At 37.4% G+C, this 26652-nt stretch overlaps 1 protein-coding gene across 1 annotated transcript in view; it reads right to left on the minus strand.

Moving 5' to 3' along the window:
- The window catches only part of LOC134539961 (intermembrane lipid transfer protein VPS13A-like), a 392760-nt gene that overhangs the window by 11484 nt on the left and 354624 nt on the right, over positions 1-26652 (minus strand). Inside the window, exons 55-61 of the mRNA XM_063382355.1 lie at positions 22627-22787; positions 20956-21151; positions 19702-19863; positions 17665-17785; positions 7001-7124; positions 5741-5807; positions 3098-3243 (exon numbers count right to left, since the gene is read on the minus strand). Of these exons, the coding sequence (XP_063238425.1) occupies positions 3098-3243; positions 5741-5807; positions 7001-7124; positions 17665-17785; positions 19702-19863; positions 20956-21151; positions 22627-22787 (977 nt within the window). The remainder of the gene's footprint in view (positions 1-3097; positions 3244-5740; positions 5808-7000; positions 7125-17664; positions 17786-19701; positions 19864-20955; positions 21152-22626; positions 22788-26652) is intronic.

Below are 26652 nucleotides of genomic sequence, written 5' to 3' on the forward strand. Positions count from 1 at the left end.
TCTTACTGAAAAATTATTTTAAAATAAGTAAAACTCAATTAAGTTTTAGAGACTTTAAACTGTATTTTTTTTACCAGGAAAAATTCCTGATATAGTTAAAATACATAAAATTAAAAAAAATAATTCAAGAAAAAATTTATTTAAACTTTAAACTTCAACATAAAAACTTCCTGATGCAAAAATGCACTATACTGTGATTGAAATTCATGATTTTACAGGATACTGCATGTATCCAAAATTAATTTTTGTACAAAAAAAGTTAAGAACATTCAAGATGCTTACTTTGAATATATTTATTTTTTTCGTATTTTTTCAATGTCCTTCAACATGATCAAAATCTAGTTATTAAAACTTTTCCCATTATTATGTATAAAAAACTACCAAAAGTGTCACACTTTTAGCGATAAATTTATATGGCCACCACTTACATTCTCATACGTCTGTCTGAAAGACAGCACGTCCACTCATGCACAGGTGCTCCAGCGAGCTAGTATCACGTTTAGGGCATCCTTCTTCATGTCGAAATAAAGTTTTAAGTCCAGGCAAGCGGGCCCCTTACACTCTCTCTCACACGGCGAGTTGATTTATCCGTTTCCCTGTCATTGCTATTAATTAAGATCAATATTTGCCTGTAAATTTGTTGTAATAGCACTTTTATATATTTTTTGGGTCACAAATTTTCTCCAGGGCCCGCCACGTTGGGCAACCACTACTATCGAGGCCCCACACCGGTTTTTAAAATTTTTATTTTACTTGTTTCTCTGGTGTCTTGCCAAAATATGGGCATTATAGGCAAGAGGAAAATTACAATTTGATTAGCATATTGACGTCGACCGGGGCTATGTCCTTCCTATGCCAGATGTGCCTCACCTTGTTTCAGACCCCCTCTTCTCCCACCATCACCCTCTATTCAAACCTCCCACCAATGAGTGTGAGTGAGCACGCATGTGTTTGTCCGTCCCACAAGTGGCAAGACGAGTCTGTGCCACGCACTCCTAAAATAATACTTTCTAATGTAGTTTGTAATTTAAATATCTTTTAATCCCCCTAGTATCTTATTTTCTTTCAGCCTAAATAAGGACAGAGGAGTGCAATGCGCAAACACTTTGGGAACACACTCCGATGCGGGCAGTTTATTTTTGAGCTTAATTAATAATTACCAATACAAGTAAATGTTATTCATATATAATAATTTATTGTAATTTATTATTCAGTGTTCGAAAGGTTCTGTTGTGTTATCTGTTTCATAATGTAAGTATAAACGGCCTCATGGTAATTCAACTGCTTTCTGCCAGACACCTGGACGACACCCTAGTCGTTCTTATCCACTGCCCGGGGTAGGACGCATCCTAGGTACCTAGTCGACTTCACTGTTTTATTTAAACTGATCTTTAGCATCCTCCATCATTATTGTCATTTAAACCTTTTTCTTTATCTTCGAGGGTTTCCCTGCGTAGTATACAGTTTAATTAATCATTTAAGTCCAGAAGAATATTTAAAATCAAACAACGTGACTTAAGTCTCTAGGCCAGGCCACGTGGTGCCCTGGTCCGCCTCTAAACCGATTGTATTGCTGTTGAAATCTTTTTTGGAGCTTATCACGTAAAGTTTTCTTTCAATATTGTTTTCGCTTAAGTACGACTCGGTTAGTATAAAACCCTTCAACCAGACCTGTGAGTTTTGATTGTGCGACTACGTGTGCGTCCTGCATAGGGGACCGCAGTGTGTGGGACGCCCTAAGAGCCCACCGACGACCAACATTCCACAGTGTGAGAGCCTACCCGCTGCTCAGAGCAGGCTGATAGTGTAGGCTTAATGCCGTATAGGATAGATCGAGCCTAGCACCCGCACAGGACACGTCACGACCCAGAGACAGAGTCACAAGTCAGGTCCACATGCCCATCCACAGAGTGGCACCCATGTCCGTTGTCTGTAACATGCCTAATTAGTTAATCACATAAACCCCTTACGACGTTAATGTAAACGAATGTGCTGGTCAATAAATATTCAAATTTATGATTTCGTATTAGATAAACCGGTTAAGTGTTTATTTCCATGTATAATTTAATGACGCTATTTCACCAGAATTAGACTGTAAGCATTTATAAAACTGACCCGAAGATAATTTATCAGGAAAGAATATCAAAATGTCCTAAGAATAATTAGCAAAACCATTATTGAAATTTAAGTTAGAGGTTGGCTTAAATTTTTTTTGAAAGAGTTAATTTTTCAAATATTTGGACGAAGGGTTTCCAAACGTATACAGCCCAGGGCCCTGCAAGTCTAGGACCACCACCAGATATTTATCAAACTGTAGTTTTGATCTGTGAAACATTGCCCAAGTGATCATAATTTATGAACGTTTGCATGACTTTTTACGCTGTTAGAATAACATTAAGTAAATATCTTTGGACAAAATTTGAGACAAAACAGAAAATGCAAGAGAGCTGTCAAAATACCTTTACAGAAAAAGCCATAAACAAGACGACAAGAAAATGAAATAACCAACATAACATGTAAGGAACTGCGAATATTTGGAAAATGTTTTAAATCCATGAATAATTTAATCTTTTATTGGACATTTCAAATCAAATCATTTTTGTGATTAATCATTACCAAAGATACAGAACATAAAACTTGTTGAAAAAAATTATTGAAAAAGAGTAACATATAAGAAATTAAGAAGATTTTAAAGAGAAATTTGGATTTTTTTTTCTACAATAACCATACAGCCTTTTCATATGTAAAAAATAATGTGATTATAATTTCAACTGATTTAAAGAACTCATTTGTTTTTTAGTTTAAGAAAATGCATTGCTAGGTTTTTTATTTTCTTGTATTTTACACCACTCTATTATGGTTCAATAAAGTATATTTCTTTGTTTCTTTTTTTTTAATTTTACTGTATTTTGCACTAATTTTTCTTGGGCACCTGTTAGGTGTGGGAAAAAAAAATTCTCTGTGTGTTTAAATTCAACTAGAAAGATATTCAATGTTCAGGAATAATTTTTTTTTAATTAGATTCAAATGAAAAAAAAAAAAAAAAAAAAGATTGTCAGAAGCCTATGAGGTTTACTGGCGGCAGGCAGGCACTCACTGCAGGGAGACGAGCACCGCGACCTTGCCCTCGGGCGAGAGGGCAGCGTGCGTCCAGTACAGGTCCGTGTCAGCGTAGTGGCCCTTGCTGAGCGTGTTGAGCAGGTGCATCCCCGTCGCCTCGTAGGCCGAGAAGGGCTGCACGCCCTGTGCACACCACACGTCACGTGTCGCAGACACAGGGCAGCTGACTGTGGCTCGAGCCGATGGCTGCAGCTCTTTCATCAGTGCTTCATTGCTGGGGACGGGACTGTGTGGTGATTTGTATAACACCGCAAAGCAACTCAATGCAACAAATGACACTGAAATGCAAGTTGATACAACATGTAGCAACAAAATATGTACAACTAAAATAATGAAAATAATAAATGTAAAATTTTAATAAATTAAATTCAATAACTGTAATTTATTCAGCATGAAGTTTGTTATAAAATATGTGTACTAAATAGATTGGGGGAATAAATTTCACTTTTTTTTTTAAATCTTGCAACTGTTATTAGAAACTCAGTTTTACATTATGATGATACACTTTTCAAACGCACAAATACTTATTGATTTATTTTTATTGTTCTGATTAGTTCTGTGTCCTAGACATTAGACATGTATATTACCAACTATTTAATAGTAAAAGTGCATCATATATCGATCGAAATGACACTGTTCTGGTAAAATATGTACATATAATGAAACAGTTTAAAGTCATATTTCTTCAATAATAATTATGCTATCTTTATGAAAAAAAACTGAATGCATAAAAAAAAAAATTCTTAAATCTCCTGTTTTGAAACATGATAATGAACTAATAATAAAACCATAAAATCTGGTCTCTATTTATTGTGTTCAGTAATTTCTGCACAAAGTTAGTAGAGGGCAGTTTCCTTGATCGACTGCACATCCTTCTGTGCACGTCACCTGCAGTCCCCCGCGGCGACCTTGACTCGCCATCTCGACAGTATAACATAGATTACATTGGCAGGGTTTTATAGCTACATGTGTACAAAACCCACCTCAAACAAACTGGCTCATTGTGATCACACACAGTCCCTAATTCACCGCTAGCTTCTTTCAAAGAAGTCAAGTTGGAGACTGGTACAATTTTCTCTCATTTTGCTTCTCATTTGCTAATGTTGTGTTACTTATATTAATTGTTGAAGTTTTGATAAACAGCTGAAAAAGAGATTGTAAAAAAAAAAAATACGACATTGGTGTGGGTTTATATAAATTAAAATAAAAAATTCAAAAAATGAATAGCAACTAGAAAAATATTATTTACTAATGAAAATACAACTCCATGTGAAACCTCTGGTGAGAGAGTGAGCTAAAAGGTTTTGAGCAGTTAACACTTATAGCTTATTGTAATTTTTTTATTGTTGACAAAAATCTCTACTTGCACAGAGACAGTTGTTGACTGCAGGAAGAGGTAAAAGGATGTTTTATTACTATGTTCGTGTTATGATATTCCCATTTTAAAATTGTTAATGAACAAAAGTAGTTTGCTGAAACAGTGAAAGGTTATCTTATTAGAAAAACATGGCTGTTCGCAGTCATTAGAGATACGATTTTAAGGTTTTATTTTTAGGCCAATTATGTTTTTAAAACAAAAGATTTTGTATTTTTGTTTTTATTTTTTATGAAATCTGTTTATTTAAAAAAAGATAGTATATTACTGAACAAATATGATACTTAAATGTTCTATGGTACTTATTTCTCCAAAACAGTGCATTATGACTGACACACGATACACTTTTTCAATATAATAATTTGTAATAACGTAATAAGCATGTCTAACTTTTCGGAACAGATAAAATAAATATTTAATTATTTCTGTGTTTCAAATTATTCAAATTTTTAATGTGAAAATGAGTATTTAGTAACAGTTGCAAGATAAAAAAAAACTTTAAATTTTTTTATTTGTATTAAATTATGATACAAACATCATTCTAAATAAATTTCTTTCATTGAATTTAATATTTAAAAGATCAGGTATTTGTCATTAGAGTTAAGTATTAATTGATAATGCTGATTAGGTTCATGAATTTAATTGCATTTCAGTGCTTTGTGGTGTTTTAACATGAGTTTCGGTGTTTATGGTATATTGACATGCTTTTTCTGTGTCATTTCGGTTTTTATCGCAACTGACCATGTAATATAGTTTCAAGAAATCATACATTTGTGGATTAAAATTATGTTTGCTATATCATATAAATTTAAAATAAAAAATGAATAATAACTGGTAGATACCCATCACCCACTTTCCTTTCCTTAGCCAGCAACACAATGTGGAACTTTGTGTCACATTTAGATTGATGATAGTCTATTGATAACAAAAATTTTAATAATTTTGCTTCCCTTCAGTGTAATCATCTAATGAAATATGAAAGAATTAATCTCCATTGAATAATGGCAGCAAGTGAAGCAGACTCTGCCTTTCTTATTGTTCCAATAACCATCAGTTATGACCACTTGAAAATGGACAAGAACCAGCAATTTAGCCAATGATCAACCAACAATTATGACAATGTAATGTGCACTGTACAAATAAATTTTAGGAGAATGTGCAGAAGGCACTGAAGACATTGTCATAGACCCCAGGAGTCTGAATGCCACTGGTAACAACTGTTCAGAAGTGTTGCTCGACACTCACCATGTACGGGTTCACGAAGCGTGGTAATCGATTCCTCATCACTACGTCCTCCCCCAACTCACACGCCCTGAAAAACACAATGAGTTATCAGCCTTCTACAAGTATTTTATTTGCATCCTTAGTTAAAGAGAAAGGTAAAACTCTTGCATAGCCTAACGACATGAATGACCCTGAATTTCATTTATAATACAATTTAGGTAACTTTCAAGCTCGTCTGCAGATGGGATTACATTGCCTCTAAAGTTTCTCACCTATCTGAGGCAGAATTTTGTTGCAGAGTGAGTTTCAATACAATATTTGAAGTGAAACTTCTTTGCTGAGGGGGCTACAATTTTCAAGTGTTACAAAAATTCTCATTGCATGAGGGGAATAGTTAGGTACGTGGTGGGGGAACTGGTAGAGCAGGAGAGTGCATCAGCGGTGACGCCACTCCAACGCATGCACTAGCGGTCGAATTTGAATACGTCATGGGGGAGGGGGGGATAGGTACGTAGCGTAGAGTGCTGTATGCAAGTTGTAACGACGGCCGGAAGGAGAGACGTAGAAATGATGCAACAGTGATGCTAAGGAATTCTCGTAATGCTGCTTGTGTTTGTATACTCCTTTTTTTTTCATTTGAAATCATACCTACATCCTTACTATTCTCAATTTATCTCTTGTTCAATAAAAAATTACTAATAATTTAGCTCTATCTATACCTAATAACTAATAAGCAAGAAGTTTCACTTCTGTTGTGCATGGACTCCAAGCACACACTTTTTTTTTACTAAACTATTTGAAATTTGTTTCTATTTATGAATTTTTGTGACAGGTAAACATTATACCAAAGTGTTTTAATAAAACCAAAAATGTTAAAGCTATTTTATTATTTGCACAGCTTAGAAATTTTCACTGTTCGTACAAATTTAACTACCCAAGTTACCTTCCATTTAACTTTTAACAGATGTTTTTTAGCATCAAAATAATCATAGTTAGAAGTACACACAAAAATCACATTTTTAAATTAAATTTTAGCATTTTGCTACATCCTCACCTCCTTCTCCCTGCCGAAATCTTAAGAAAGAATAAAAACTCTATCAGTTCCACTAACAAAAGGAAATAATTTGAAAGCAAATAGCAGGCAAAGAGGTTCTATCCCCCTCCCTCCCTCAAATGCTCCTGCATGTAACTGATCCTGCGTGACGTGACTGCCTGCTGAAGACAGAGCACAGCGAGTGAAGCGGTAGTTGCGAAGTAGCCGGAAGCCCCGAGCTGTCTCACCTCTTGACGGTGTCGAGCGCGGTGCCGACACAGTCCGCGACGCCACCCGTCTGCTTGGTCATCAGCCCCATCAGGCCCTTGCCCGTGCCCTTGAAGAAGCCCTCCACGCCCTCCTGGTGCACGCCTGTGAAGGGACGAGGCACGCACCACCATCACTGTCCTGCCTCAACTGAAACCTCGTGCAACATCAGGCTTAAGATTTAAAATATGGTATTAGACACATCCCATTGCTGGTTATTCTGTATGTCATAAAGACACCTTGATTATGTCTGTTATTGAGGTTACTTTATGATAAACAGTGTATCCAGAAATGGTGGGTATGTAAAAAAAAAAATAGTGATAGGTCAGTTCCCAATTGTCTCGAATCTGAATCTTGAATTTGAATCCTTAAAAGTACTTCGAACATACCTGAATCTAGGTGTCAAGGATAAAAAAATAAAATAATGTACAAGAATTTAAAAATTATAACTATGATGTTAAAATGTTCAACCCTTTGCATGTTTGTTTCACAATCCAAGTTTTAAGAATCAACACTAATTGCAATTTTATTTATATAATTACATGTTAAAAGTACAATATCTCGGGGAATCTTAACAGAATTTTTTAATTTTATTTATTTCCCTTGATATTTTTCTTTGAATCCTTTTCCTCAAATATTGAATACTAAGGATTTAAAGGTATTTGAGAATTTGATTAACCCATTCACACACACACACACACACACACACACAAAAAAAAAAAAGTGAGTGTAACTCAGTTCACGTGATAGAAGTGAAACCAATTTGGCAATTCAAACCTCGACTCATAAGTGCTCTCTTTACATCTCTTTGGCGTCAGAATCATTTCACAAAACTATTCCACGAAAATGTTGCATTAAAATTCAGCGTTTAAATTTTACTCCCATTGCGCCCAAAAATGTTTCACTTCAAAAATTAAAAAAAATTTTTACCCATTGCAAGAATCATTTTAAGAACATATCAGGCTTCAGATTATTTACTCAGTTAATCCACATAATTTAAAAAAATGAAATGTTTTTTGAATGCAAATGAATTAGTTATCAATTAAAAGTTCACTGACATCGGGGCCTTCAGAAATGGTAACAGAAGATGAGATTAGAATTGAAAACTGACCAAATTCAAGGGCAGTAAGAAACACGAGCACTCTGAGAAAACCTGCAACATCTACCACGTTTCCCACTTGTCAAAAATCAGGTTGTGATTCTGCAGAGAATCAAGCAGGAATTGCGTTGGTGAGAGACAGTCACCCATTCACTCAATCATCGTGTCCCCTTTCAAGAGACAAACTTTGGAAAAAAAATTGGCTGTCTGTAAAGTCGGTTTACGGACGATAGTTTAACGTGACGTCATAACAAAACATTGATGAAATGATTGATCCAGAAGAAAAGGAAATACCATATTTGGCCTGAGACTGAGCCATAATAGGTTTTTGCAACCAAACCAGTTAGGCATTAAAAATATTATATTCTTTGAGGAAGAATTATTTTTTTTTAATTTTTCTATCTTTTATATGATAAAATCTACCTCTACATACTTTTATGAATAAAATTGAATCATTTTTATTGAATTATCACTATTTTGTATGGATACAAAGGAGTGAAATGAAATGTACAATTTAATTAATAAATTTACTTTTATTTGCATTCATTAATTCAAATATATTTATTACCTTTTAAATGTTGGTGCGCCGTATTAATTTTACAAGTACAAAAAAAAAAAAAAAAAATTGCAGGTGCCGGGATATGACCGACAACCTTCGGATTGGAAGTTCAGTTCAGTTCAGTTCAGTTCAGTTCTTAGTGACGCTAACCGCACGGCCACAAGAATATACTTCAAAATGTAATAGTTTCAGATGTTATATAAGTATTTATAAAAATTTTGTTCACGGTAGGGGAATAATATTATTTCGTTTTTATTACACGATTTTATGACAAATACGCATCCCAAATACACCAAACTTATTTATAATGTGTTACAATATTTTTTAAAACATTGTGCAAAAGATCCCGGGTTTAATTTGAATTATTATGTGAAACTGTAAAACACCATTGTTGGTTAAAAACGTACTTGAATATTCAACATTACTTTTAAATAACCGTACCGATTGTGCTGAAAATCGGTGGACGATCATTAAATTACATAATATCAATAATTCAAATGACGAAAATATGATTGAAAAGTCAAATCAATGGTTGTTCCAATCGAGTGGAAGAGAGATGCCACGCATGCGTACAATGAGCAAACAGAACACATCCGTAGTGGGACACTTTTTCGTGCGTGCAGCTGGCGTTCATCGATTTATTAGACGTTGTCACGTCAAAAAACTGAGAGGAAATTTAAAAACAGTTTCATTAATTTGCAACAAATTTGTCAGTTATTACTGCATAAATTTGCTCTAATCCGAACAGTTTTGGAAACCATATTCCTTAAACCTCTCTATGGAAACTACGATGAAAGAACATGATAACTGTTCTGAAGCTGTCTGGTTGACTATGAGACAAGAAAATAATTTTTTGAAACATTTTATTTAGTGCCCAATGAATTGCACTATGTTTTTTTTTTTAAATAGTAATCAAAATATACTAAAGTACACCAAGAAATTTTTTAAAAATAATTAAGAGTATTAAAAGTTATGTAATTATTATAATAAATTAATAGATAATTGTTTGAATTAGGTAGGTACCCAAAATTTTTTAAAATTTAACTAACATTTGATTTTTATGTTAGCAGCTATGTTGCTTAATTAAATAGCAGGTATCTTCTAAAGCACATCACATAATTAAAAGACACATGCATGGGACCATAGGACTCAAGACATGCACAAAATGCAGAATATGTGAATTAGTACTATTCAGTTGCAAAATTTGTGCAAAATTATCAACTATGTACTATGTTTAGAGACAAGATTTTATGGTTATATTTTTAGGCCAATTTTGTTTTTAAAACACCAGATTTCACTGTAATTGTTTTTATCTTTTATGAATTTGTTTATTCATAAATATAGAACATTTTCAACAAATATGACACTTACTTCACCAAAACAATGTAATTTTGACTGATACATGATGCACTCTTAAAATATAATAATTTGAAATAAGCATGTCAAACTACTGGGAACACTAAAAGCTAAATGGGAAAGTTTATGTGTGTTTGTAAAATGTTCCAATGTCGCAATGTAAAAAGTAATTACTAATAACAGTTGCCATATAAAAAAAAATTAAAATTTTGTTTTATCTATTTAGTAAATATTTTTTGGTAATAACTCCATGCTAAATAATTTACATTAATTCAAATTAATACATTAAAAGATTACGGTTTCGTATTTTGAGTTGAGTTTTGGTTAATGACGCTGCTTCATAATGTATTAACTTGGATTTCAGTGTTATATGGTGTATTGACATGGTTTTCAGTGTTAGTTTGGTTTCATCGCAAATAACTATATAATCTTGTCCCTAAAGTTAACACTAAAATTAAATCATCATCAATTATTATAATATTTTACTCTCCTAATGCAATTAAATGAGTTTCTGTCAAGAATGGACTTTTAATGTAGTGTAAAAAAAATAACAATACAACTTTAATTAATTTCTTTGAGAGTACTACATATATTATAAAGCTTTTGCAGCACTTGAAAAACAAAAGTGAAAGACAAAGACAAGTCAAAGACCTATTTACAATTAACACGTAAGTAAAATATTAGGCTTTGCTGTCTAATAGACAAAGACAAGTCAAAGACCTATTTACAATTAACACGTAAGTAAAATATTAGGCTTTGCTGTCTAATAATTTTTGTTAACATTCTTTACAAGAACAGGAAAGTGATAGCAGCCTGCTTTAATACTGGTTATGTTAAGTATAAGAAGTAAGCAAGCCTTCTTTAAAAGCAAAAACTATCCTTGTCAATGCCATCCCTGCAGTCAGCTACAGGCTGCAAGCTAGGTGCTGAGCCTACCTTTAACATCTGTAGCGGTGTGTTGTGCAGAGAGTGAACAGCAAACAGACAGGGCATCCAGACCGAGACATGCACACAACACACACATTGTCTCATGCTCCACATTAGGTCCTCACTACGTAGCCAGGCTGCTCTTCAAGTCGCACCACGTTCGTCTCACGGGGAGTGCAGTAAGAGTGGATCTCCAAGACATGAAATGCAGAGCTATGAACTTGAGGTGAATCACCAAGGCCAAATGAATATACCTGGGTTTTTTGAGATTTAGAAAAGTCAATATCATATGGTAGCCAAGAGTTTCAAATTACGGACTTATCTTTAGTATTTAGGTAAATTGCTACCTATTTTGTGACTTCACTGAAAAACTGCTAATGTGTTTGTTGGCCAAAATATTAAGATACTCGACAACAATGACCCAGCTAAAACCTAAAAACCAAATATAAGTTCAAGGGCCTTAAATGAAACTTCTGTGTAGAAAACCATTTAAAATTATTGATTTCATACAAAGCATTATCAACATTTTTAACAGTGAAGTAAGTAGTGTATGAATAAAAAAAAATTCAGCACCATTACAACATCTACAATAGATAGAGGACAACAGAAAAGAAATTAGCTCCTGCACACTAGTTTTTTAATGATAATATTACAGCATCTAGTTATTGATTATTAGTAAGGGAACATCTGACAGTTTTATTTGAAGACCTTTAAATTATTCCATCTCTAAAATAATCCATTGTTACAACATTCAGTTTGACGCGAGTTGGTTTCCACAGTGAGTGTGGAAAAGTGGTAGATGTCTCCCGGTAGCATTGCTCGTAGGTTTTGTTACCTGGTGCCAGGTCTCTCTTGGTAAGAGCAACCTCTCACAGGGCCCGTGTGGCTTACTGGAGGACGTCACCTATTCTGGAGATAAATGGTGGTATCCAGACAAAGTTTGGACTAGTTGACCTGTGAACATGCCTCTCTCGAGACTAGGCACGGTCTCGTGTGGACACATACTGGGACAGGATGAGAGGGAAAGTAGTACTCATACATATGGTAGTGGTTACATCCTGTTTTATTAAAGTGGCCAAATGCACTCGGAAGTACAACTGTAATTATTTTCCACACTCCTCGATAAAACTGTAATTTAGTTCAGTTACAAGGCACTTGCTCACAGTTCAAAATGTTGTGACCGGCATGCGTCCGTGCAGGAGATCAACGATTAAACACACATCGGAGTCGGTCGGTCCTGTAAGATGTTGCCTGCTTATGTCTGACAAAGCGAGGTTGTTAAATAATGAAAAGGGGGGGGGGGGGGGGGGGGTGTCAAGCCCTCCACTCAAAAAACACATGGTGAGATCCCTATGGAACCCCAGATAATATGGAAAAGGTTAAACAAATAATTGTTGAGTGACTCGGATAGGGTCTGCCCTCGCTGGTAGGTCACGCTGGACTGCCGGACTAGAGGTGGGTCGAAAAGTATCAACTTGATACTTTGTTACTGATATGCGCCTGTATCAGGAACGGTAAACGAGTACACTTGAAAAGTATCAAGTACTTTAGTATCAGTTCAGAATTCGCCTGGAACAACACCACGGCCAATGTGCGCGTGCACAGAACCCGATCGCAGATCGCCGCCTGAGTATTGGAGTGTTCTATGTCCACTTTTTAGGTTTTTTATGCTATGGACACGAAATTAATATTAGTATTCATTTGTACTATATCCACACACGTCTACGCACGTAAAAATGTTTGTTCTTAGTTTAAGACCAATATTATTTTGCTCTATGTCATGCTATTCATAGTAATTTGAACTTTCAAATGCTTATATCTCAGTTCCTACTTCAATGAACATAGAACACTCCAATTCTCAGGCGGCGAGATGACGGTCACTTGGGCGGAGCTTGTGAAAGGGGAGGGAGCAGGAACGACGCATAAGGGATAAAGAAGGGAAATAATGTAGGGGAGGAAGCGCAGGGGAAGGCGTTGAAGGAGAGGCGCAAAGCGAAATTGTTACGAGTCGTTTGGTTATTGTCCCACACAGGGACGTCGGAACAGGGGGGGGCAACAGGGACGAGTCGCCCCCGGGCTGTTATGCATGAGGGGGGGGGGGGGGGCCAGAGTAGTATTTCGCCCCCCTCCTTTTTCCACAATAAATGTTTGGTCCTAGTAGTATTTTTCTTAACCAGTAGTTACAAACGTTGCATTATTGATTAGAAGATCAAATTTATGATTGTCAATATACTGTAAAATGATTGCAAATTCCTAGATGGTATTTTATTTAAATTGTACTACATCTACTGTCAGAGTAGTATTTAATACATACTACGTCATAAAATTCTTGGAATGGTATATTTAATATTTTGGTTCGGAAATTCATTAAATAGCACAATTTTGCATCTAAAATTCCAAATTTTTCCGGGGGAGGGCCACCGGACCCCCCCGCTCTAGAACTGAGGTAAGTGTGATACATCTTTTCGCCCCCCCCCCCCCCCCCCCCCCCCACTCATGAAAACGTTCCGACGTCCCTGGTCCCACATCAAAGTACGCTCAGTGCGCAGTGCGTGCACAACCTCGTACAATAATAAAACTAATGAAATTTTAATATTAAAAAATTCATTAATACAAGATATAATATTTATATTTGTGCACCTAACAGCTATGAAAATGCAAATAAATTCTCAGTTGACACTAATAATAGATGTAATCAACAGATGGACTTTTTTTTCCCAAAACAATTAGTAACTAGTGTTTTGATACATTAAAAGATTACGATTTCATCAAAAATTAAAAATAAAAAAAAACAGATACGTACATTAGTGAGCATACTATATCAATGTTTACGTTTCAAATGTTTCTTCAGATTAGTCGATGATGATTTATAACTCAGTTTTTGTTTACACAAATTACAATTAGCAAACTCATTATTTTCCGTAAAAAAATTCCACACAAATGAAGTCTTTTTCCTGCACTTATCCATTCCTTATTTCACTATAAAGATACTAACTACAAAGCATGACAGCCCGCAACAATGTACATGGTGGTAATTAATACACGGCCAGGACGAACTGCAGTGAATGTTGAACTGATTGATACTGGCTGTATCAGGCGGGCATGAGAGTATCAGAAGTAGAGAATTACCGGGCGTGATAAATAATGTATCAGAGACACCGATACCTTTTTACGCTGGTGATGAGGCACGGAGGATGTGTACCCTGTAATGAGAATGCTGATACCTTGTCGCTTCCTGGGACCGCTAATGCTCTGATACAAAAGTATCAGAGACTTGTAACTAGGTCCATTACTGTATCAGTATCAGGTTGGAACAGATACCGAAAATTGCTGTAACAACCCACCTCTATGCCGGACTGCTCGCAAGGACTACAAAGGCTATGCTTCCGTTCCAAAGGAGCGGAAGTGGCGTCAACAATAACACTTATTTAAATATGAGATGTTGCCAGTCTGTATCTGGACGGCTGTAAGAGAACACATAAGTCACACTTGAATTAATGATGCCGTCCATCTTGGTGCTTAGAGTCTTAAAACCAAAGAAAACATATCTTTAAAAAAACAGCACTGATGGCGGCTGGCCAAGATGTCACAGGGTGTTCTCCTACAGCGGTGGACGGTACTGGGACCTGGGCTTCAAGTACTGCTCAGGGCAATACCACAATAAGTTTAATATGAGTGCATGTGTAAGTGAAAAATTATTTTTTTTTACCTGACAGAATTTTTTGTGAGAGAGTCAGAAATGCACTTACCGAGCTGATATTTTTCTTCCTACACTTATCTCCTAAGTGGCTTATAGGAGCATTAAACAACTTAAATTTATGTTTTTATCCTTTCTTTACCTTACATTTGTAAACTGCACTTTGTAGTCAATGTGTGAATATTAGGGACAAGATTATATGGTGAATTGTGATAAAACCAAAATAACACTGGAAAGCATGTCAATAAATCGTTTAGCACGGAAATACAACTAAAAAAATGAAATCATCCAGTAATTTGACTAAACTTAACTTATTATAAAAAAGTAATATTTTATTACAAAAATCCAATAAATGTAATTTATTCAGCATGAATTTGCACCAAAATGTATAGACTACATTAAATACATAAATTAATTTTATTTTGTTTGATCTTGCATTTCTTATTAAAAACTTTTTACATTTATGATATTGGCACATTTTTGAATACATAAATATATGTCTATTTATTTTCATTTTTATGAGTAGTTCTGTTCCACACATGCTTCTTACAAATTATTTTATTGTAAAAGTGCATCATATATCAGTCAAAATGTGACTATTTTGTTAAAGTTAAATACCTACTGAGAAATATAAATTTTCATATTTGTTGAATAATACATTATTTTCATGACTAAAGACAATATATAAAAATAATACCGAAATGTCCTCTTTTAAAAATTAAATTGACCTAAAAATTAAACCATAAAATCTTGTCCCTATATAATTATTTAGGAAAACTTTTATTTTTGTTTTACACTTTTTTTTATATTTCCACTTTGCTTGATAAAGTCTTACAAAAACTAATGCAAATGCTTTAAAAGACAAAAAAACAACACAAAGAGGGATTTAAATTCAAATGAATGTTAAAACGTCCTACAGTTGTGGTCAGCTACTCACCAATCTCATAGCGGTCAATAAACCCAGTAGTGGTACTTGTTTCTGACACTGTGTTTGGGGATGACTCCCTAACTGGGGTTTAGTGGGTCCTAGTTATTTACCAGCATTTCAGGTATCAGGTAGTTAAGTTGAAATACAAGGCTTTTTCTTAAAGATCTCTACTCGTTCATCATGACATCTGAGCTTTCGAGCAAGTAATAATTATGTATAGTTACCGTAATCACTCGCGTAATGTCCGCAGTAATTTGACCTCATTTATGGCCAAAAAAATGGGGTGCGGACATTATGCGAGGAAAAATACAAAAATAAAAAATTTTGTGTTCTATTCAAGTCGTGCGTCTTTGTTCGAATGAGGGCGGCGGGGGAGGCAGCAACGCGGCAGGAGGGTGAGAGAGGCAACGACTCCGCAGGGGGGAGAGAGGCAGAGGCAGAGGCAGCGCTGTGTCAGGAGGGGAGAGAGGCAGAGGCGTGGCTTAACCTCCCTCCTGCCAGCTAGCCAGCCAACCAGACAAAGGAGTGTTAGAATCCTTGACCCACTTCCCTTCCTCCTTCACTTCCCCTCTTCTTCTCCGTCAACACTCCACATCAACACAGCGGCAGCGAGCGAGGGCGAGACCAGCTTTCTTTATCTTTATGTCGTTTGAGATAGGACTAACTGCTTACGTCTGGCATGCCTCACGACGGTCCTACTGAGAACGGACAAACTATAACACCAGTCTCTGTATCACTGCCGCTTCCAAAATCACCTCCCACCGCTCACAATACATGGCTTGTTGTTTGATGCATGCCAAGCTGCCCTGCCCTCAGATAAACCCAGAAAAATGTGTTTTTACATTTTTTCTCAAAAATGTTTACAAAACAAGGAGGGGGGCTTATACGCGGGCGGGGCCTTTACGCACTCATGCCTTGAACTTGCGTGCGTGTTGGTCATTGGTCAGCTGTGTTTACCGTTACCGTGCTTTGTTCAGTTCAACGAATTTCCCCACCCTTTCAGAACAGGAGAGAAAGGACAGCTCAAGGTCACGGCTTTGTTTACAGAGCCGTCAACTTTCCATTCGTACTGCGTCCTTTAGGGGTGGCCAAAGTTGTGTTGCCCGCCGTAGACGACTGGTGCGGACATTATGCGAATTTTTAATTTTTTCTTTTAAGGATATATAAATAAAGGGTGCGGACATTATGCGAGGGCGGACATTACGCGAGTGAATACGGTATATTAGTTAAGGTATATATATTCATTATTTATTTTTATAACACAGTTACAATTGTTGGGCAAAACAGAATTTTCTTTTACTTGTGAATAATAGAATTTTGCTCCAATCATTGTGTCCAAAATTAATGAAAAAAAAAATGAAAATATTTTTAAGTGAGAAAATTATATTTATGGTAACAAGGTAAGTATTAATAACAAAATATAAATCTAAAACTTATTAACTGAAAATTGTGTGGACCTAACAATCATAGGTAAAAAACAGTGTTACATAAAACATATAATGTGCAAGGTAGTTCAACATCTTCATGCAACTAAGTCTATGAGAATACACTATGAAAACATTCAACATGCTTCATCCATTCTAAACATCAAGTTTATAAACTGCTACATGCACACTTAAATATTTTGCACCTTGGCAATTATGTAGTTTTATAGTTAAATTATATATCAACATAAAAAGAATTTCACACATTTTCATGTTGTTCACATTGCTTATTTCAATAATATAAAAAATTATCATGTTTGAGGAATAAAAATGTTTGGTAATCAGTAAATCATACTAATACCACCCTAGAATGAATCCAATTTATTATCCTTGTCAAAATATTTCCTTGTTTAAAATGTGTGTATCCAATTACTAGTTTACGAAACAAACATGTATCTTGAGTAAAAGGGATTGTGAAAAATGTTTAAATATAAAATGTGTCTATTACTCCTCTTTTATCCAAGAAAAAGGTCTCAATAGTGAAATTTAGTGACTGAGGCATGTGAAAACTTGTGTTTTTTTTAGAGCAATAATTCATGTTAGTGTAACTGGCTGTGAATGAGCGCAAGGGGTTGGAAGACTGGTGTGCGCTCACCTACGACGGGTTTGGCAAGGATGCCGGACAGTCCCAGGGCGACGCCCATGGAGAAGGTCCTGGACGACAGCAGGAGAGAGTCCGGCAGGTCGCTGGCGTGCTGCAGGCACGGCCTCCTCTTCTGCCGATCACACAGACACTGTTTCACAAGACGCACGCTCTGTGAGCAGGGGCACGCAGGAGAAACTTAAGAGAATAGATTAGAAAATATAACCACATTTGCAAAATCCATGTTGGCTGTTACCAGATGAGACAGGTCATGAAATAAATGAATTTGTATGAAAAAGGTAGTGGGTTCAGGCACTAACAAAAATAGTGGAAGAAGTAGACATTCTAGTTTGATGTGAGCATGATAAGGCGAATGGGTTTTTGATAGAGTAACTAGAGCGTGGAGTGTACAGGAGATGTCAATCAATGAGTTTACTCCAGGTGCTCTTGCTTTGCAAAATGGATTTCATTACGTCTTCATGTCTCTTTTGTAGAATAATGGCGCTTGCATGTCCTACTTCAGGATTCTGCCAGTAGGTAGTCATGCCATGGCTTTATGAAAGGATGCTCACTATTTCTCATGCATTTGTTAAAACACATATTTAACAATAGTAACAAAACCTGAGCTTGCTTCATGTGTTGCACTTGAAGTATCCTAAATGCCCCGTTAAATAAAGGTATCATTTTGGTGCAGAGGATATAACAACCAGCAAGCATCGTGCCACGATTAAAAAAGCTTGAAATAATATATGTTTACCACAGTTGTTATAACTATTAATTGAAATTACTGGACTACTTAAAAATAAATATAAGTATACAATGTAATTAATTATGAAAGAATTAACATTGCCTCGCAAAGACCAGTTATGTTCTCTATTGGCCCAAAACATTAGACCTGAAATATTTATTCATTACCTTGAAACTAGACTATATTTTGGAACCCATTCATACAGTTAGAAAAGATTATCTGTATTCTTAAAAAAAAATAGTGACTAAGATTATTTATTAATTACTTATATTTGGTATGCCTTGTTTACAAATTAAGAACTTACAAAGCTGAAACAAGAAATAAAATTAACCTTCCTTTGATATTTCTGAAATGGTTTAATCGTTTAATGTCATAAATTAATTTTATTCACAGTATAATTTGTGCCGGCAGCAAGAAGACATTTATGAGGGTGACGTCATCGCTAAACAACAATCTTCCCTCCTTCCTCCTCTCCTTCTTATTGCCCCCTCCCTGGTGGTCTGTACTGCCTTCCCTCCTTTTCCCCTACTCCAGTCTTCTCTCTGCGCATGCGCTCTAGTGGCTGGTCGCCGTGGTAGTTGCAACGGCTGCCTGACGTTCTTATTATTTCAGGTTTGAACGAGGCAACATGTAATTAATTGGGTAGCAGGTAGTTCTCCATGTCCGACGTGTGTGGGCAGCACGAAGGTTAGGGTATGTGATTAACTTTGGATTTGCCTTTTTCTAAATTGGTTTTCGGATTGCCTTTGGAAATTTTGTTTGGCTTATCAAAACTTATAACGTATAGGAATCATTGGTGTGCAATAGTGTAGCTCAGTAGTTTTGATTGGCTGTGTTGCCTTTGAGCTTTGCCCAGTATTATCAACGTAAGAGTAAATGTAAGAGCTCACATGTCCTTCATTAGGCACCTTGCTTCTTCAATGCTAATGTTCTATTGCAGTTTTCTATTAAATTAATTGGTAAATACTTGTACTAATCCTAGAGGTTGGTACAAATTAACCAATGTTGCAAATTTACTATATATTTTCTATAAATTTTAATAGTGCATTTAATAAAAAAGTTGAAACATCCAATTTTTTTTCCTTTGATTATAGATAACACAATAAGGGTTTTAGATTAACAAAATCAGCAAAAAAAAAATAGGTAGACTAGTACTTGTCCAATATGGTACAAATAAAAATAACAATCTTAATATAGGAAGAAATCATTTCATCACTTGTAGCTTCTGAGCAGGAGCAAGTGCAATGGGGTTTGAGGGTGTCCCTGGATGGACCCTGAGTGAACCGGGAGAGAGCGCGCACCTTCTTATATTCCTGGTCGAAGCCCAGGGAGGGCGCCAGGTCGCCGAGGCAGGGGGACAGCAGCGACACGACGCTGGAGGCACCGCCCAGCACGTGACCCAGCAGGACCTGGGCCCCATGACTCAGCCCCTCCGCGAACTCCTCGGGGCACTCCATCACCCCCTGTCGGGCACAACTAGCGATCAACTCACTGTCCTTGCAAGTGCGTTGGTGGGTTTCCCTTCCCATCCTCCCCCAATGCATTCCAGTCAACTTCACCCCTCATCTTCTCTAACCAGACTGCAAATCCATTAGCTTATAGATTATAGGATATTTACTAGTGGACACTGGTTTTACTTATCACGTCTATGAGTTCATTAGAAAGGGATGCTTGATAGTTTGCTGCAGGCTTAAATTTTTAATTTAATTCAAGCTTAACAAAGCTCTGCTTGCTAGTGCGACAGCTTAAAATGGTTTACAGAAGCCTATCTTGATAGCCTAAAAGCTAACAAAATAAAAGAGCACATGTAGAGAAAGAAAGACAGTAGAACATTTTCTAAAAATAACACAGAGCCAGGTTTTGTGGCTTTCATTTCTTTTTAAAGTATTTAAGAATCTATAACTTTTTCATATTTATTAGAAATTTCATTAAAATAAAAATAATTAATGAACCTCAATCAACAAATTTAACTCATTTTAAAACAACTGTTCAGGATATTAATAACCATTTATAAATCAATAATGATTAATTAACAATAAATATTACTTATTGTTAAAAACTGTGCATGTTACTGTTTCTTCAAACAATCCTGCCATTTGGAGCATGCCAAATCTTTGAACGAAATATGAAATTCATAACAGGTAGCGCTATCTATGTAGGAAATGCAGGGACTGTATCAACAGTGCTTTCTACACGGTTGGATGAACAAGGAGGAATGCGAGCGCGCTTGTAGCAAATATTAAATTTAAGGCATTCACAGCTGACTGCACATCAGAAATGTTTCAAAACAATGTTCTACAAAAAAAGCTGCATCAAAATTTGGCCTTGAAATTTTACTCTTATCACGCCCAAAAATATTTTACTTCAAAAACCGCATAATCTTATATTTAACTTGCCGAGCAAGTTTAACCCTGCGAGTCCGTCCAGGCTTTCAGTAAACTACATATGGTACATGAAGCAAGGTTTTACACTAGCTTGGGACATGTTTAGTTGTGTAAGCATTGAGCTACCAGGCTATACGAGACTACGGACACAACAGGGTAAGTAAGGCTCACTGTGCAGGGCTCGTAGAAGAAGTCGCCCGGGCCGCCGGCAAGGCCGGGGGCGACGCTGTACGGGTTGCCTAGCACGTCCACGCACAGCACCAGCACGTGGAACTGCTGCACCAGTTGGCTCGCAAAGTGACTGTACACCTCGGACAGCTGCTGCGACGGGCTCACCGTGCGTCCTTTCTGCTCCAGGTAGGCCAGCCTGACTCACGCACAACCGTCTCTGCTTCACAGACATCACTTTCCCCAACAATCATTTTAGGCCGCGTTTCCACACGGTGCAAAAATTTTTTGTCATATTTCTGTCATCATGCGGAAACGTCAAATTTTAATAAGGCACGGTTACATTTCTGAAACACATCTAAATTATTGTGTGGTACAGTAGAGCATCGATTATCTGAATACCGATCAAACAAAACATTTGTCAACCAAAAGTGTTCCAGTGATAAATTCAAATTTGAGTGCCATGTAGTCTCGCAAACGGGCACTGGTGCAAGATTTAGTGGCAAAAAAAATGGTCTAGGTCTGAAGCAAAGGACAATCATCGAATTATTTTCTCAAATGAATGCTTTATTTGATGTACTATTACTACTATTTTATTTAAGGTATAAATTCGCACGACTGTGATCAAATATAAACAGTTTTGTGTTTAACATAAGCGTTTCTTTCTTTCATAACTATTGTTCCTATGACATGGTACAAATTTATTTTGTAAATTATCAGTTATCCGAAAAATCAGTTATCTGATAACCCCTAGTAATGAATTATTTTGGATGATTGATGCTTCTATGTATTTGATTGTAATTCAAATGTTATAAAATAATGCACAGAAAGTTTGCATAGCAGTAAAAGAGGTGATTGAAATATAAAATTTACGAAATCCAATAAAAATTTTGTCTACCAAATAAATTAACACCAAATACCATTAAATGAAAAATATTTTTGGTGGCTCCTATGTAAAATTCAATGAAATATCCAGAATTCAGGCAAAATTTTCTATGGATTCAACTTTCATTTAAAATGCTAAATACTGGCACAAGTTTTTTACACAGTGCTCATTTGGAGTTAAAAAAACATATTGGAAAATGACACTATTTATTAAAAAAAAAAGTCCCACGCAACACTTCACCAGCAACAATGTATCTAAACTACCAGTAAAAGATCGTCCATTAATCACGTGAGGCTCGAAAAGGGGGGGGGGGGGAGGGGGGTTTCGGAAAAATCACGAAATATCACAAGGGGGGAGGAGGGGTGTAGAGAGATATCACGTGTATTTATTTTTTCACGCGATTTCTACTAAACCGAAAAGCGACACGTGACCTTGACTCGCCGTAGCCAGGCAACAATATCCCCGCCCGGCTCGGCTTGCCAGTCGCCAGTAAGACTGTGATTTTGGCGCCGAATATACATGCTGTGCTTAATTTTCCAGAATTAAATTAGATTATACCTATATTTAAAGATAATATTCTGAAATTTTTAAAAAAATATTTTGTACCGAAAAAATACACGTGATTTGTAGGGGGCGGGGGGGGGGGGGGGGGGTAGTCTTAAACCTCACCACAAATCACTAGGGGGGAGGGGGGGTTAAAAATTTCCTAAAAAAACATCACGTGATTAATGGACGACCCCTAAATACTTGCTAACGGAATAATGCAATGGTGAGCGGATGTCACTCACTTGAGCTTGACAGCCTTGACCTCGCCGACGGAGCCCAGGAGGTAGTGCAGGACGCTGGCCGCGTTGCCGGGCGCTGGTCCGTGTGGGGAGTAGCTGAACTGCAGCTTCACGGGAGACACGTGCATGTACTCCAACACCACCTTTGGGCCGTCGCTATGGCTCTGGGAACACCACGCGCCTTCAGCTGTCCGTCCCTTTTGTCTCCTGGTGCTCCATAGCCAGGTGGACGTTACAATCACATTCTCTCACCACATTTATGAAATAATTACAGTAGCATCTAGCATCTTGATTTACCAAGATTCGATCAATGGAGTATTCGTATTATCCGAGATGACCTGAAGCATCATTACTGGCAAGGATGTTGAAAAATTTGCTTGAGAACTGTGTTCGGACTTTGTGACTTAAGTCCTTGTTGTGTGGAAGTGTTACTTGTGCCCCTTTTGCGTGTCATATAAACAGTTCGGAAGGATGGCGGGCCGTGTGCATACTGTTTGTTTGATTTGTACATGGCTATCGTTTCGTTGTCATAGTTGTATTCACTAAATTAGACTCTTATCTTTATGGTCCTCCGGAAGAAATTCATTGAAACCAAGAACATTGGTCCACACGGGCCGGATATTTACCAGTAATTGCGCGTGTATTTGTGTCTTGTCTCGTGACGCTCATCTATTGTGATAGCTTTTTTTGATCTCATGTTGTCGCAGTGTTGGTGAATACTTTATTTATCAGACTTTCATTAGCTTTATTTCGGTTTTGTGCATTAAACGGCAAAATGAATGACATGACAGAAGTGTTAAAGATACGTCTCGAGCGTGGGGAAAACAGGTTATTTCGTGCCGATGCACTTGCCGATAAAGTGAAGAGTGACGATACGCAACGTAAGTTGTTTATCGCAACGTGTCGTAATCTGTCACAATTGCGTACTTGTTTTGAAGACAATCACTTGACTTTGGAAATGTTGCTCAAAGATGACTCGGATTTCAACAAAAAACAGCACAGTGATCGCCTAAATGCTTTCGACGACACGTATTATCGTGTTCAGGCAATATACATTGCCACGTGCAACAAGAATAAATTGCATGACGGTACGAAAGCACCAACTTCGCACAACCCATCTCAAGTAACTCTTCCAACTATAAAACTACCACATTTCTCAGGAAGGAGTGGCTTAATTTTTCTAACCTCTTTACCACATTGGTGGTAAACAATGCTCACTTGAACGATATTGAAAGGTTATCATACATTAAAACATTACTGTCACCAGAAACACACTCTCTTATTCAATCCCTGCCATTGATCAATGAGAACTTCAAAATAGCTTGGAATTTGCTTGAACAGAGATACAACAATCTCAGGCTTATTGTGTCACACCACATTGATGCAATTATGCAAGCATCTACAGTGTCTCTTGCTCATCCTGCTTCAGTAAGTGTCTTGGTGTCAGTGTTAAATGAACATATGGCTGCATTGCGTACTATGAAACTAGCAGTAGATTCTTGGGACCCACTCTTGCTACATATTTTGGAAAGGAAGCTAGATAACCAGTTACGTCAAAAATGGGAACTACATATTTCTGGGAGTGACACAGAAATGCCTACATTTGCTCAGTTTTTAGCCTTCCTTGAAAGTCATCGCCGGGCTTCTGAGGCAATGTCTGGAGCCTCCAGTAAGTCAGGGTCTCGAGTAAGGCAGGCACACTATAGCACTGTATCTCAGTCTCGCTCTCAACATACTTCACTGTTTGTTGGAAACACGTTTGATTCTGCTGTAAAGTGCAGTGTATGTGACAGTGACCACCCACTTTACAAATGTCCACAGTTTGTACAATGCAAGTCAGAAGACCGCTACCAAATTGTCAAGAGACTTAACCTTTGTTTAAACTGCCTGGGAGCATCTCATCAAATGAAACAGTGTTGGTCAAAAACCAGCTATCACTCATGCAAGAGTAGACACCACTCGCTTTTGCACTTCACTGAAGCCAACACGCATACACTTTTGAAAGAGGAAGCAACTTCATTTCAGCATTACCCACCTGAATCTGCAGCAGCAAAACCTACACCAGCTGATGCATTGGCTACAGCTCAGAGACCTGGTCAGTCAGAACCCAGAAACGTGTTATTGTCCACTGCCTTGGTGGATGTACAAGACAGTGTCGGTGGTTACCAGAATTTTCGAGCAGTCTTAGACTCAGCCAGTCAGTCGAGCTTCATAACTGAACATTGTGCCCAGCTTTTGGGGTTGACTCGTCAGAAGGCATTCTTACCAATTTATGGACTATCACAAGCTCCCTTACACACAGCAAAGGGATTAGTTAAATGCTGCATTAAATCAGTTGGCAAAACAAACCCACAACTGCCACTTGCTGCATATGTTGTACTGAAAATAACTGCAGATTTGCCCACATTTCCTGTACATTCTGACATGTGGGATCATGTACTTCATTTGAGTTTGGCTGACCTGACATTTGCTACTCAAAGTTCTATTGATATTTTGATTGGAGCAGATTTGTTTCCATATATACTCACGGGGCACAAGTTAGTAAAAAATGTGGATTCACCGGTCGCACTGAATACAGTTTTTGGTTGGATTCTTATGGGTAAAGTGCCCAGTCCCATTGTACCAACCGACCATGGTGTCACTCTCTTCGTATCGACTATGTGCCCTCCGTCATATCTGGAAACTGTGGTTGAAAGGTTTTGGGAAATAGAGGACTTCCCCACCTGTGCACATCTATCGCCAGAAGATGAAGCCTGCGAGGCTTTCTTTAAAACCACTCACCATCAAGAACCTTCTGAACGTTACATGGTTTCCCTGCCATTCCATTCACCTAAACCAATACTTGGAGACTCAAGAGCACACGCTGTTCGCTGTCTAGAGACCTTGGAGCGCCGTCTGGTCAAGCAACCTGGACTGCGTACAGAGTACCAGGCCTTCATGGAGGACTACTTGCAGAGTGGTCACATGGAGGTAATTGCCAACCCATTGCATGATGTTGAGTCAGCCTATTATCTTCCTCATCATGGAGTTATCAAGGCAGAAAGCACCACCACCAAGCTGCGCGTTGTCTTCAATGCTTCCGCTAAGATACAGTGAGACGTGAGTCTAAATGACATGCTGATGACCGGGCCCAAATTACAGACAGATGTTCCAGAAATTCTGCTTCGGGTTCGTGTACACAAAGTTGTATTCACTGCAGACATCAAACAAATGTATCAGCAAATAATGGTGGACAAGGAGCATAAGATTACCCGCGAATTGTGTGGCGTTGTTCTCCAAACGATCCTATAGTGGACTATCGTTTGCAGACTGTTACTTACGGAGTTTCATCTGCTCCTTATCTAGCAATTCGCACCTTGCATCAACTGGCCCAAGAAGAGCAATGTAACTTCCCTCAAGCAGCTCATGTTTTGAAGTCTGATTTCTATGTGGATGATGTTGTCACAGGGGCCCATAGTGTTAAAGAAGCCATTACTCTTCAAAAGGAACTAATTGCTTGATTGACAGCTGGTGGCTTCCATCTCAGGAAGCACTCATAGTGAAGTGCTTGAATGGCTTTCCCCAGACCTGCTACAATCCCCAGCATCTATGTATTTTGACAAAGAACAGCCAGCTGTGGTGAAAGTGCTTGGTGTACAGTGGAACCCTAGCTCAGACTGTTTTTCTTATCACATGACTCCAATAAACAGCTCAAGCACCAAGAGGGCAATTATTTCAAATATCGCCAGGATCTTTGATCCCCTTGGATGGCTGACGGCTATACTCTTGTTTGCCAAGTCTCTTGTACAGTTGTTGTGGCTCACAGGAGCAGGATGGAATGAACAGAACAGCTTCCTACAAAGGTCTTATGCAGGTGGTGTGATTTTAAGTCTGAACTGTCTTCGTTGTCACAACTTCGACTGCCTCTGTGTGTATCAGGCTCAGTAAACGCTGTTCATGAACTGCACGGGTTTTGTGACAGTTCAGAGGTTGGCTATGCGTGTCTCATCTATCTCAGATCAATGTTTTCAGATGGCAGAATCAAGGTCT

Source organism: Bacillus rossius, chromosome 1, assembly GCF_032445375.1.
Source record: "Bacillus rossius redtenbacheri isolate Brsri chromosome 1, Brsri_v3, whole genome shotgun sequence".
Taxonomy (NCBI): domain Eukaryota; kingdom Metazoa; phylum Arthropoda; class Insecta; order Phasmatodea; family Bacillidae; genus Bacillus; species Bacillus rossius.